This window comes from Octopus sinensis, linkage group LG10, assembly GCF_006345805.1.
Source record: "Octopus sinensis linkage group LG10, ASM634580v1, whole genome shotgun sequence".
In the NCBI taxonomy this organism is placed as follows: Eukaryota; Metazoa; Mollusca; class Cephalopoda; order Octopoda; family Octopodidae; genus Octopus; species Octopus sinensis.
In genome coordinates, this window is record NC_043006.1 from 25,658,232 (window position 1) to 25,672,288 (window position 14,057).

A 14,057-nucleotide genomic window follows, 5' to 3' on the forward strand; every position below is an offset into this window, starting at 1 on the left:
CCACCCTACTCCTTCCCAGAGAACCTCAGGTTGAACATTGATAGCTACATCTGTGTTCTGAGCAAAGTGGATTGGGTAGTTGCAGGGAGGCCATATATGTGGAGGCAAGACTCTGTGCTGGGTTGTTAGAGAGAATTACTTTGATCACACAGCACCTGACATTTGGCTTCCCAACTCTCCTGAATGCAACCCTGCCAACTTGTATGTGAGGCGTGTGGTTGAATGAAAGACCAACAAATCCAGCTGAGGGTGTGGATTACCAGAGCCTCAAGGTCCTAAAACAGGAGATAGTGACCAAGGCTTGTGGCTGGTTCCAAGGCCACCTGGAGGCTGTCATTGAGGCCAAAGGCAAGTTCATCTAGGAATTGAAGTTTAAATAAAGAAAAGTATTAATTAGTGACTATTGAACAGGTACTAATAAGTAATATATTACATACACTTCAAGGTCAACTGGTGCAGTCTGTGGAACATTCAGGAATCTTTTTGGTCCACTGATGACATCAACAACAGGGTTGAGGAAGCAGGGAGGAACTGTAAAATATTTTGGTAGGTAAAAGATAAATAACTCAACAAATCTTGTTTCCTTCAGAAAGCAGTATTTAATTTCAGATTCTGTAAATTATTAAACTGAAAGCAGATTTATATAACTCCATAAGAAACTAAATCTATCATGAATAACATTTCAAGGTCTAATACTTATTACCTACTGCTAGATTAATTGAGAATAAAATGTTATATTGAAGATGTACAGAAACATAAATAATGACTCATTAGTCCATTACCTTCTCCCTATATTTTATCTCTGTTTAGGTACAGCTTAGTGAAACACCTTTTCTGTGATAGAAGTTTCAATATTGATAATGTGTTAGTAATTATAACTTGCAAATTAGAATGTCTGGTAATATGTACTGTTGAAATTACAACTATTCTTAATGACAACTGTCAGTAATCAAAATTGCAACAATTACTGGGAAATGCAACTTTATAAACTATGGGATTGTTTTTTTCTTGTGCAGGCATGGCTGCACAAGAAGCCTGTTTCCCAATCATATGGTTAGGAATATATAAATATAAATATAAATATAAATATATATATATATATATATATATATATATATATATATATATAAAGTTAATCCAAATAAGAAAGCACAAAAAAACACAACAACGCGAGGACGTGGAACAAATATAGTATCATTGGATGCTCAGGAAAGAAGGAAAGAAGGTGGGTTTAACGTTTCGAGCAGAGCTCTTCGTCGGAAACATAGGAGAAGGAAAGATCCAGAGAAGGGAAGACAGAGGAAAAAAATCACCAACGGTACACACGAGGTTACATTTTGAAAGCATATATATATATATTCTTTTATTCTTTTATTTGTTTCAGTCATTTGACTGCGGCCATGCTGGAGCACTGCCTTTAGTCGAACAAACTGACCCTAGTATTCTTTGTAAGACTGATACTTATTCTATTGGTCTCTTTTGCTAAGTTACGCTAAGAACTGCCAAGTTACAGGGATGTAAACACACCACCATCGGTTGTCAAGCAATGGTGGGGGGACAAACACAGACACACAAACATATATACACACACACACACACACATATATATATATATATATATATATTATATATATATATATATATATATATATATAATATATATATATATATATATATACATATATATATATATACGACAGGCTTCTTCCAGTTTCCGTCTGTCCACCAAATCCACTCACAAGTCTTTGGTCGGCCCGAGGCTAAAGTAAAAGACACTTGCCCATGATGCCATGCACCATGTGGTTGATAAGCAAGCTACTTACCACACAGCCACTCCTGTGCCTAAGTATCCTTATCTTTATTTATTTTTTAATTTGCTTTTGTTAAGAATACCTCAACTTATTCTTTTTTTTATCTGATTCCTCTTTTTTATATCCAGTATGTATTTTATGGATTTTCACAATATAAAATTTTTATCTTTATGTCTAATTTTTCATTCTATAAATCCTTTATTGAAATTTTATGTAAATATTTCTTCCTTTTATTCTTTTATATTATATTATATTATATTATGTTTTGTATTTTGTATACCCATTTACCCTCGTATATACTGGTAACTTCTATAGATTGTGAAGAGGTTTGTAAGTTCTCTCTGTTGTTAATCCTGGTATATTATAATACAATATGGTATTTATATTTATTCATTTGTATCTACATTTTATAGTTATAATATATATCTCTTTTATATATATATTTGTATATGATATTTTCATGTATATGATATTTTCATGTATATATATCTGGTATTTTTATACCATCTTATATCCTTTAAAATTTTTTGTAATGGTGAAAATTTTTATATAATTAAATTTTTCCAAGATTCTTTTAAATAAGTTTGTCTGTTATAGAATTGCTTATCTTTTTTAGCACTTAATCTTTGGTTTTCAGTCAATAGAACATGTGTGCCCCTTCTCGGATGAAATCTGAATTTAATCATGGGTTCAATGTTGAATAGTTTTATCATGGCCACCTTAACAGTATGCTAGGATGAAGCATTATGAGGTTTCTATTTCATATAAAAGTGGTCCCTTTTTTTAGGGCTTAGACTGGTTTATTTATCCTTCTTCCCTTACTTGGTCCTTAAATCTCTTTGTAAATTTAATGATTTAATATATAAAATATAATAATATGTCAATAATAATATATAAATTTTGCAAAATTTGGATATATATTTTTCTCCCTGTACCCTTAATACACACTTAGAAAATATTTTTGTTGTTTTTGTAAAATCTCAGAAAATAATTAAAAATTCACATTTTTTATCAAATTATTTTGTTATATTTGTCTATCTATCCAACTGTAAACATTTTAAATATTTCACTAACTTTTTGTTATAACTTGGTAAAAGGGTACATTTTTTGCCAAAAATTGCTAAATTTGTTCCCACAGTCTTCTTTATCTACAACCAGAATCGTAAACTTTCTCTTGAAAATATTTCAAACTAGTCAAAGCTGAGAGTTTGACTGAGACAGATTTGTGACCTCCTTTGTTATCTATTTTAAGCCCCTTTTAATTGATAATCATAATATAGCTTGTCATTCCTGCCCTTCCTCTTTCTGGTTATCTCCTATATACCATTATCTTGTTAGCATTTTCAGAGGCATGTTCTTTTATGTAGACATGGCAAATTTATAGTCACAGTAAAATAAGTGCGGTGTGTGGGTGTGTGTAATAGTATCTGACATTAATTGATTTATCACCAGCAGCAAGAATTTAACTGTCAAATTCACAATGGCATTTAATTCTAAAGGGATGTAGAACACTTGTTACATTGGATCTTTTAATTGTGATAAGGATAAAGATGAATGTAGCTACATCACCACTACTCTTTCTTGACTCCCATCATTATTTTCTTCTGTCACTCAAAATTATAGCAGGCTTTAAGTATTCTCTCCCAAAGTTCAGTCTGCTACAATAATAGCAGTAAGCATTGTAATTCTTTTATTCTCTAGTTCTGATGAAAAATTTGCTAAAAAATTATAATGGAGTATCCTGTATGTTGAAAAAAAAAAAAAAAATGGTCTTATGCAGCTGAGGAGAGCAGAGTACTTCAGATTGATGTAATGCTTGCATTGATCAATTGAATGAAGCTTGAAACGGTTGTAATGCACTAATACCTGGACATCTCTGTTACTTATTTGCTTTTATACACACACACATACATATATATACATTATATACATATATATGCATATATATATATATATATATATATGCACATTTATATATGCACATATATATATATATATATATATATATATATACACATATATATATATGTGTGTGTGTGTGTATATATATATATGTATGACAGTTTGAAAGGAGTTGGCAAGCTGGAGAGTTGTACCAGACTCCAATCATGTTTCGGCAAAGTTTCTGCAGCACACACACACACGCACACACACGTGCACACACACACACACACACACACACACACACACACACACACACACACACACACACACACACACACATCTCTGTGTGCATGTATGTCTTTGTTTACGTTTACACAAGTCTTAAAACATGGTGCTGATATTAATGTGAAGTCCTTTTATCTCCCATGATTCAGTTGTTTGACAGACTGGTTGGTAAAAAAAGTACCAGACTAAAATATGTACAGTGGTTGATGTGATTATTTGATCACTTGATACCTTGGAAGTACTTCCTCTGCATAACTGCAGTCCAGTGAGTGAAACTAGTAATACACACACACACACACACACACACACACACACACACACACACACACACACACACACACACACACACACACATTGCATATACTAGAATTTTTTTTAGTTAAATATGCTCACTTTTAAAAACAAGCAGAAATCAATATGTTAAACATAAAGAATAAAAACAGGCAACTTACTTGCAGCAGTTTTAATAGAAAAAGTTATAAGAAATTTACAGCGAGTTATCTTGAGGTATTGAATGTTAAAGCTTTTTGCTCGGATTGAGGCTTGGTGATTAAGATAACCAATTTTAGATGGGAAAGATTCTACAAAAGAATATAACATGTATGTATATGATATATATATATATATATATATATATGATACAAAACCACATTAAAAATATAAATCCAAAACTAAGAGAAAAAATGGAAAAATAGGAACAAGGAAAGAAAAAAAGGGAATTCAATTCAATTGAACAGCTTGTACCTCAGTTGGTCATGCACCACAAAGTTCAACAGAACCTACTGAAGCAAGCTAACATACTTGCAGCATTACTATGGGCGATGATGAGGCTAAGATGCTGGAACAGCCAAGTACTCTCACAGGCATCACCTGACACCTCAGTAAGGTGAGCCACAAATGATAACAATAACTTTTCTGTTAGTGGCCATGCCCCTCCAAACATCTCAAACACCACAGGCTGGGAGAAATGGTTCACTGACAGGTCCCAATACTTAAGGATTTTGGTCCGTTTGGCTATGAAAGCAGTGACCCTCCCATTTACCACAGCATCCAGGATGTGGGAGGGAGCAAAGGAGTCACAGACTGTGGAATCCCAGATGATGCACCTATCTTTTGCCCAGGTACAAAGGGTAAGACCATCTGGTCTCTTCTCATCACTTCTGGATAATCCTGCCAGCTCCAGAACTGAGGGGATATTAACCCAAGTCAGGGTCCACTTAATGATTAAGTTTAGCTTGGTGTAATAATACTTTCAGATTTTCCATATCAAAATCACTTTTCCAGGCAGTACTTTCAAAGGAAAATTATACTTGAAAATTAAAAGTGAAAAATTAATTTAAAATTGAAAATCTTTGTTATATTTCCTTCTCTATACCATAAAGCTTGTGGGAGTTGCACCAGAGTTTGTGTCAATTTCTGTGTTGTTAAATGGGTGAAGGATATTTCTCCCATTAGATAAGATGTATATCTATTGGGGTATGGATACAAAACACAGAAAAATGACATAACACAGTCTTCCTATAATGTATCAGCATTGAAAGAAAAGATTAGACAAAACAATTATGATGATTATTTTGTTTACAAGTAATTTAAACTATATCCAGCTACAGCAGTTTATATTTGGTGCATCTTAATATTATTTTCAGTAAGGATCACTACTGTTCAGAATTTTTTCAATAGAAGAAAAGCTCCATGATTTTGGATTAGTTTCATAACCACATATAAGAAGGAATATGTAAATGTTTTTTTCAATGCAAGCTTTAAAGCAGTTTGTTTTCTTACAATGTTGGCTCAGACATTTTAGTTTTACTCAGCTTTCATTGTTTCCAGGTTTTTAATGTATGATGGGATCTTCATATTTGAGTGGGGATGTGAATGCTTTCATCATAGTCACAACTCCTTGATAGACCATGATATTTGTCTTTTCATGGCAGTAATGGTTTGAACACTTATCAAAATGGGAGAAAGGAAGAAATGATGATAATAATAATGATGATGTTGATAATAATAGCATTGGTTATGATATTGTAAATAATATAAATTTCATGGTTAAAATCTATTGTTAAAAAATATGCTATACAACTATATGTATTTTGGGTTTAATTCCACAGTGTGAACCTTGGGCCCTTCAACTATTGCCCTGGGTTGACCAATGCTTTGTGAGTGGATTTGGTAGACAGAAACTGAAAGAAGCCTGTCGTGTGTGTGTGTGTGTATGTGTGTTTGTGTGTGTGTGTATGTGTGTGTTTGTGTGGTGTGTGTGTGTGTGTGCATGCGTGTATGTGTGTATTCTTATGTGTTTATGTTTACACTGTTCTAAAATCTGATGGTAATGTAACGATCAGTGAATATCTTCTCTGGACCTTTTGGGGGTGCGAGAAGCAATCACTATCCGTTGCTTTTAAATCCAGATCTCTACCAGTCAGAAACAACAAGACGCAGACGTAAATAATATATATCTACTTTATTCTCTTATGTGGTAACAGATAATTGGTGTATCTGGTATCCCTTTGGTATAGATGTGTCAGAGCTGAACTTTATCGCTGTAAAATAAGAAAGTGTTCAAATGCAAAACAACACTGCCAAGATGGCGTCCGGAATAGGGAGATGATGATGTCGGCAACAAATGTCAGGGAGAGACGAAGATAATATGCGTCTTCTTCTATGAAAAGGCTGACTGCTGCTAGAATCAAATTCGGACAGAGAGAATATACGTGTTGTACCTTCGATAGCCATGTCTCAAGTCGCTGCTGGTGGTCAACGTCCTACGATCCCCTTGCCTCGGCTAACTGCCACGTAGGCAAAATGGTCCTACTTCCGGTGGTGAAAGCACCAACCCCGCACGCGCGAAATACAAATGGACGGTGCGCGAGCGCGCGCCGTTGTATAGGATCACTACAGTAATATTTAAGTCGTATTTCTTTCTACTCTGAAACTTAGAAGTTTGAGTAAAATAGATAATAAATTATATACCAGAGTACAAAAGCTCTGAGTTGATATGATCAACAAAAGCCATTGAAGGTAGTGTTGTGGCATGATTACATTCTAATCACCAAAGTCACTAAAAGAATAAAAGTATATAAAAGCAACTCACGATTATTTATTGTCATGTCAAGATAAGTTGGTAGACATGAGCTGTTAATATCAAGTTGCTGTAAATCTAATTCAATGTAGGTAGATTCATCTGCCTGAAGAGTGAAATAGCAATAATCTGACAATCTGAAATATTAAAGATATTCAGTTATATCATATTTTTATAACAAATTCTACAGAAATTCACTGATTTTTATTTCCAGAGCTAAGCAAACACTATTAATATACTTGGGTTGATTTAGTTGACAATAATTCACATTTTACAATGTTCTTTCATATGATTAATGAAAAGAAATCAATATTTATTTAGTTAATGAAAATTTTGTAGAGTTAACTGATTTAACATTTTCAAATCAGACAGTTTGTTATTTTCCAGTCAGATGGGTTGATATTTTCTAATCAGAAAGCTCGAAATTCTCCAGTTAGATAGCTTGATATTAATCTTATGCTCTGAATTATTTGCAAGCAATGTATTTTCCTTTCCCTTGCTTTCAGAAACAATTCTATCTATTCTAACATGAAGAGATGGATGTAAATCATTAAACAAAATATTAAAATGAAATGAAAAATGACTGATGTATAAATTGTTTACTTACTTATGATCAGTTCCACTAACTGTTGTTGATATCATAAACTGATCCTTAATTCCAGGATGTTTGTACACTTTATTTTCTAGACAGCTTGCTTTTGCTAGAAATAAATTGAGAATATCAATCTTGTAGCAATATAATAATTATATCTTGGCAGTCTTTAGTTAAAGAAATTCATTATATGTATATATAATTTATATAGGGAGAGTTTACGAAAAAACAAAAGATGAAGACAGGTGGTGTAGAAAACAAACAGATGTATTAGTATAATGCTCAGGAATAGAAAAAGTCTTTTACGTTTCGAGCCTACGCTCTTCTACAGAAAGGGATACAGAAAAAACAAGGAGAGAAAAAAATGTGTGTAGTGGCTAACAATCTATCATGGCGATATAATTTATAGATTTATAACATGCATACACACACACAGGCATGTATGTAGACCTTTGTTCCTCATTATCTCCATTTTTCTATGTTAACATGGATGAGACAAATACATATTATTGCTACATTGTTTCACAGCTGAAATCTCCAAGTTTAAGTAAGTAGGTCCAGTCACACTATCTTTAAAACAGAACGGTCCAATTGATCTTTTTGATAATAAACTGCAGCATACACTATGTCCTGGTAAGTTAACAGATGTTCTCTATAATATTAGATTCTCAGGTTTCGAGTATTACAACTGGAAATTAATTGAGCTACTTAATTTATATGTGGCCTCATCACCCCAAACGACCTTTGTTGGAAAGTGTGTATCTTCTATGCATCTTGCTAAGTACCACTCACAAAATATCTTTCTTTGGTTGGACCATCTTCATCTAAGAGCATGAATTATTCTTGGAAAGGAACTTTTCTAATGACAGAATTTTGAAATATGGATGCTTGATTTTGAAATTCCTGTCTCATGACTTGCTTGCAGTACAGATTTTCTTGAATGTTGGCAATTCATTCCTAGTACCTTTTTTCGCTTTGTGGGGCTTCTCAATGACTGATTTTCCAGAATGTTTCTTGATGGCATTCTGTACATTTACATTTGCTTCAAACTTATCTCAAATTCAAGTGATGATAAGTCATGTAGGTGGATCTGCCTGAAACTCCCTTGCAAACTGTCTTTGCAGTTGGACTATTTCAAATTTTTCTTATCACTTTAGGATAAATTTCCTTTGTTCAAAGCTTTGTCTCACACCCCTTATTTCTAAAAATGAATGAAAATTAAGTGAGCTATTAAAACATGTATTCAGTTTTTGGGTATACCTTGTATATTACAAACAGAAAGAGATAATGGGAAAAATATTTACAAAAGTTACTAATGGTTTCAATCATTAAGACAATATAATCATATAATAAAAAAAAAGAAAGGATAAAATGAATTAAATTAAATTAATCATCCCTTCTAGCATTATTGAAAGTTTGCATTTTTCTTACAAATTGACATGTTAGTAATTGATGTCTCCATCTGACAGCTGTTAGCTTATAGTAGTAGTAGCATAGCAAACAGTAGTAGTGGTCTAGTGTTCCTTATAGGTACTATTGATATTAAGGAGTTGGTCATAATGGTGGGAGAAGTCCTATCGCAGTACTAATAGTAGTATAAGGTGGCGAGCTGGCAGAAACGTTAGCAGGCCGGGTGAAATGCGTAGCTGTATTTCGTCTGCCGTTACGTTCTGAGTTCAAATTATGCCGAGGTCGACTTGGCCTTTCATCCTTTCGGGGTCGATAAATTAAGTACCAGTTACGCACTGGGGTCGATATAATCGACTAAATACTTATGTCTGTCCTTGTTTGTCCCCTCTGTGTTTAGCCCCTTGTGGGTAATAAAGAAATAAGTATTAATAGTAGTAACAGCAATGTAGTGGTCATAACAGTAGTTGTAGCTAACATTGCTCAACCTATAATTATTTGGTCTGGCTTTAAAGGGGTCCTTTGTTGCTCTGACATATTTTGTATGTACCTTAAGGGTGTCATCTTAATCGTTGTTGCCAATGTCACTGTCGCTGCTGCCATTACTGTCATCATTTTCATGTCCCCTTTTCATGCTTACATAGGTCAATCTGATGGAACAGAGTTTTCTATGGCCATATGCTCTTCCTGGTGTCCTGGGTATGGCATTAAAAAACTGCATTTGGTGGCGAGGTTCCAGTGTGAGAGTTCTGAAGTTGTGGGGATGTATGAAGTCATCCCTTAATTACCATTACTCCCAGAACTATTCTAACCTGGAATGGTAGTACCTGTCAGAGTTCCATCTATGGGTGAAATAGATCTTTGTAAGGGTAGATTGAGCCCCTTAGTTCTGGTCAAAGCAGTCAATCTAGAGGAAGGAAAACTCCAAAATTAATACCTTCTTCCAATATGCCCTAAGCCAGCAAGGATGAGTATTGGCTGATGAAACTAGCATGAGGTATTTAACTATGTTAAAGGAAGGGATGGAGGCAAAGGCCTGTAGTCATTCCAGAATATCCTTGAATGCCATATTGTATCACTCAGACCATGCCTACTGAATTTGTAGAGAGAGAAGTGAGTACATTGCATATTGTTATTAACAGGGAAAAAAATAACATATGAGATTAGATAAGCTCCTGAGTAGTGTTCTGAAATTACAAATGTTGCATGCAAATCAAGAGAAGCTGGACTGACCTACTTGAGCCAAAAGTTGGAGGAGAAATACTCACTTCACCAACTGACAATTAAACAAACTGGAGAATATCAGCCTCTTCTGGACCTGTGATAGATACATCACATTTCACATAAAAGGCTATGTTATCCAGGAGGAGATATCTACTACCTCAACAAGAGAACTAAGATTGCCTGTAGACCTTCATTTTGTGATAGAAAATGTCAGTTGTGCTGAGTGAACTGGAGCAACGTGAAATAAAGTGTCTTGTTCAAGAACACAACACATAGTCCAGTCTGGGAATTGAACTCACTACCTCATGATTGTGAGCCCAATACTCTAACTACTGAGCTATGTGCCTTCACATAAGGTATTGATATAGCTGGTAATAATCCCTGAAATTCAATCCACTTCATGTGTTTTATTGTTTCACTGAGCTGCCACACCTCTAATTCATTTCTCCACTGTGAGCTCTGCACTATATTTCAACTTCACCACTATCAGATAGTCACAATAAATAGTAAATCTTACCAATTTATATGAAATATATATCTTCATTATAGTTACTAAACCATGCAATTTCTAATGATTTTTCATGGTGACCACATGTTTATAACTTTGTCAGAATTCCAACTTGCATGTTACAGGAAAGCCTTCAATTATAACCAGTTATTAACTTTATTCAACATTGTGGAGAATAAGTCATATACCTGGAATGATTCTATACTAAATCCTATAAATGGCCATCTAGGTGATTGCAAAAACTCATGGTTGGAAAGTAAAGGGAGTCTCTCTTACTGCAACTGTAACAACTTTTCCTGCCATATCTACTCAATAGTTGTCCCTGCTATTCTTTCCCACTTCATCCTTACTCTCTCATCCTCACCCACCACAAAACTTGCATAAAATATTTTCTTTATAGAACTTTGCCCCACAGTCCTTGTACATGTTTTGATATTGTCAACCTCCAGGAGTTCAAGATGACTATCAATCACATCAACCACCCCAATTTTTGAAGACACAAAATCATCCTGAATGATCTATTTCTTACTCTAAATAACAAAAATTACTAACAAAAATGATTAAATATGTTTAGAGTAGAATTGTCAGAATGAAAACAAGTTACCTTTAGGAACAGTTTTGTAAGCGATAACGAAACCAGAACTGAATGTATTTGGCTTGTTGTAGAATAAATCTAGCATGGAAGACTTTGTTGTATATTGTTGGATTTCATGATCCAGATGCTCAATAAGAGTGTTTCCTGAAAAAGAATATAAAATATATTTCACTAGATTTGAAAAGTGGTGCCGAATTTTAGAATTCTGTAAATAATAATAATAATATATTATAAGCTTAAAGCTTATAAGCAATCACTGTCTGTTGACTAAAGAAAATAATCTAATATTGGGACATATAAGCCCATGAAAGAAAATGTGGGTTTTCCGTACATGTAAGACAGGTATGTTAGTGTAAATGTAAGCACACTGGTCAGGAAAACACAGAGGTGTAGGTTCATCCTATGTATGTAGAAAACCATACCAAATCAGACTGTAGCCTGGCGCAACCTTCCAGCATGCCAGCCTAATCAAACCGTCCAGCCTGTGCCAGCATGGACAACAGATGTTAAATCGCGATGACGACGATGATGTATGTGTGTGTGTGTGTGTGTGGTGTGTGTGTGTGTGTATGTGTGTGTATGTGTGTGTATGTGTGTATATATACCTATTATCTATGAAATTGAAGTTTTTGTGTGTGTGTGTGTGTACAAAAATTTAATGTACCTCAATAACTTCTACATCTTTCATCTGATTTCTTAAAAATTTTATACACAGCTGCTTCATATCCCAGATCCGAAGATAAGGCCACTTAGATTTTACAAAAAGTCGATATAGAGGTCTCTAGAGCGATGGGAAACCAACAATAGATGATTCCGATTCATTTGCATTAATAAGCTGTTTTATAATCTGTAGGGTCTTCCATACGTTTTTAATCTTTTTATAAAAGTGAAAGGATTTTGTCTATTTATTTCCACTGTCCACCAGTGACGGTGATTAAACTCACTAGGAACACTGAATGCATAGATTCCCACAATTCTCAACTGATTTTCACCAAATTTTACACACACATTACTTATGTTCCAAGGATGGTCATGCACTAAACATTTTGTATGTAGGGTCTTCCATACATTTTTAATCCTTTTATAACAGTGAAAGGATTTTGTCTATTTATTTATTTCGACTGTCCACCTGCTACAGGTGGTTAGACTAGGAACACTGTATGCGATGAATATCCAATACCAAACAATCTTACTCTCCATATCTAAACTACATTAGACTTTGGCAAGCTTACCTTTACCTATTCTTAGTTACTTGAATTGTGATGTTCCCTTCCCTCTCTTCTATTTGTTGGTACCTTTGTTTACCTACCAATGCGCTGTTTCACTTTAAGAATGCTTATTTACCCATCCATTATGATATTTCGACTGTTGTCCATTGTTTCAAACATGTTTTAGCATTGTTGTTCTAACCTTTTTTTAAACAATGACATATGACTCATCCCAAAGAATCAACCTTTAAATAAGAGTTTTGCTTCCACTCGCAAAAGCTATATGTATCTTCCAGAAAGCTCCATACCAATTTAACTTTATGCAGCATTCACTGTTAGTTTATGTGTGGGCTATGTGGGAAGACAGAATAAAGGGACTTTTGTTAGCATATCTCTCTGAAAAAAAAAAAAAAGCTCCCTTTGCTGTTGAAAAAAAGCAAAGTCACAGAGGAGAAGTTTCAACGTCTTCCTTGAATTTCATTACACCATTTATGTGGCTGTCTCTGATAAGAAATTTTCCTTTCATGTAAAACAACTATATTTTGTAGCCATTATCCATAATCTACTCCCAAAACACTTCAGTAGCTCTACTTTGCATTGCTTGCAAACTTATATGTTCTATGATCATTAAAGTGCAATGACCTCCACAATAACCAACCTTCAATTTGATTTTCCTAGGTTAATTGGAAACATAGATTGCCGTGCTACTCCTAAACCTTCTTGGTAGTTCAATTATTTGGTTTAAAAAATACCACCAAAGCAACTTAAACCATCCAAAGGATGGGAGTGTTTGCTAGTATATATATATATCTTTTGTTTTTGTATTTGGTTTGCAAGATTCTTTATGTGAATTCATGTATTGAAGTATATTTTATTGTGTAAGACAAAAACCTCTTCTTATTCAACTTCCATTCTGTTCTGTTGAATGTTAATACACAAGCTGTGTAAAAATGTTCTCATCCTGGATTGGAATAAATACCCCATGAACATGAAGTCTTCGAAAACTTATACAAGTTGTTGTTCCTCACTGGATATATTCCTACAGCTATCGAAGGATGACTGAATATTATATCAAATTAGTGGGCTAAAAACTCGCTAAAAGGGTACATGTGCTTCTTGTGTGTGAGTATATGCACGTACGTTTGTGTATATGTATGTGTGTGTACACTGTGTGTGAATATCAGGGTGGTATAGAGGGGTGTACTCATGTTATGAGTGTGTATGTGTGTATAGGAGATATGAGTAGTGCATGCATACATGTGTATATGGATATGAGTCTGCCTACTGTGGTAAATAGTTTGTGTGTGTATAATGTATGGCAGTGTGTGTGCGTGTGTATGGGTGTGCACCTATGTTAGTATATGTTATAATGGTGATCTTTATAGAAACAGATCTTTAAGTCTGATGTAGAGGATAATGGATATCAACATCAGATGCAGATATTAAAATTAAATATGGATA

At 34.1% G+C, this 14,057-nt stretch overlaps 1 protein-coding gene across 2 annotated transcripts in view; it reads right to left on the reverse strand.

Annotated features, from left to right (window-relative positions):
* LOC115216771 overlaps positions 1–14,057 on the reverse strand; it is an 86,343-nt gene that overhangs the window by 12,659 nt on the left and 59,627 nt on the right. For both annotated transcript variants that reach the window (XM_036506399.1, XM_029786339.2), the window contains exons 10-14: positions 11,398–11,532; positions 7,670–7,763; positions 7,075–7,199; positions 4,433–4,561; positions 438–531 (exon numbers count right to left, since the gene is read on the reverse strand). In XM_036506399.1, coding sequence (XP_036362292.1) covers positions 438–531; positions 4,433–4,561; positions 7,075–7,199; positions 7,670–7,763; positions 11,398–11,532 — 577 coding nt within the window. The remainder of the gene's footprint in view (positions 1–437; positions 532–4,432; positions 4,562–7,074; positions 7,200–7,669; positions 7,764–11,397; positions 11,533–14,057) is intronic.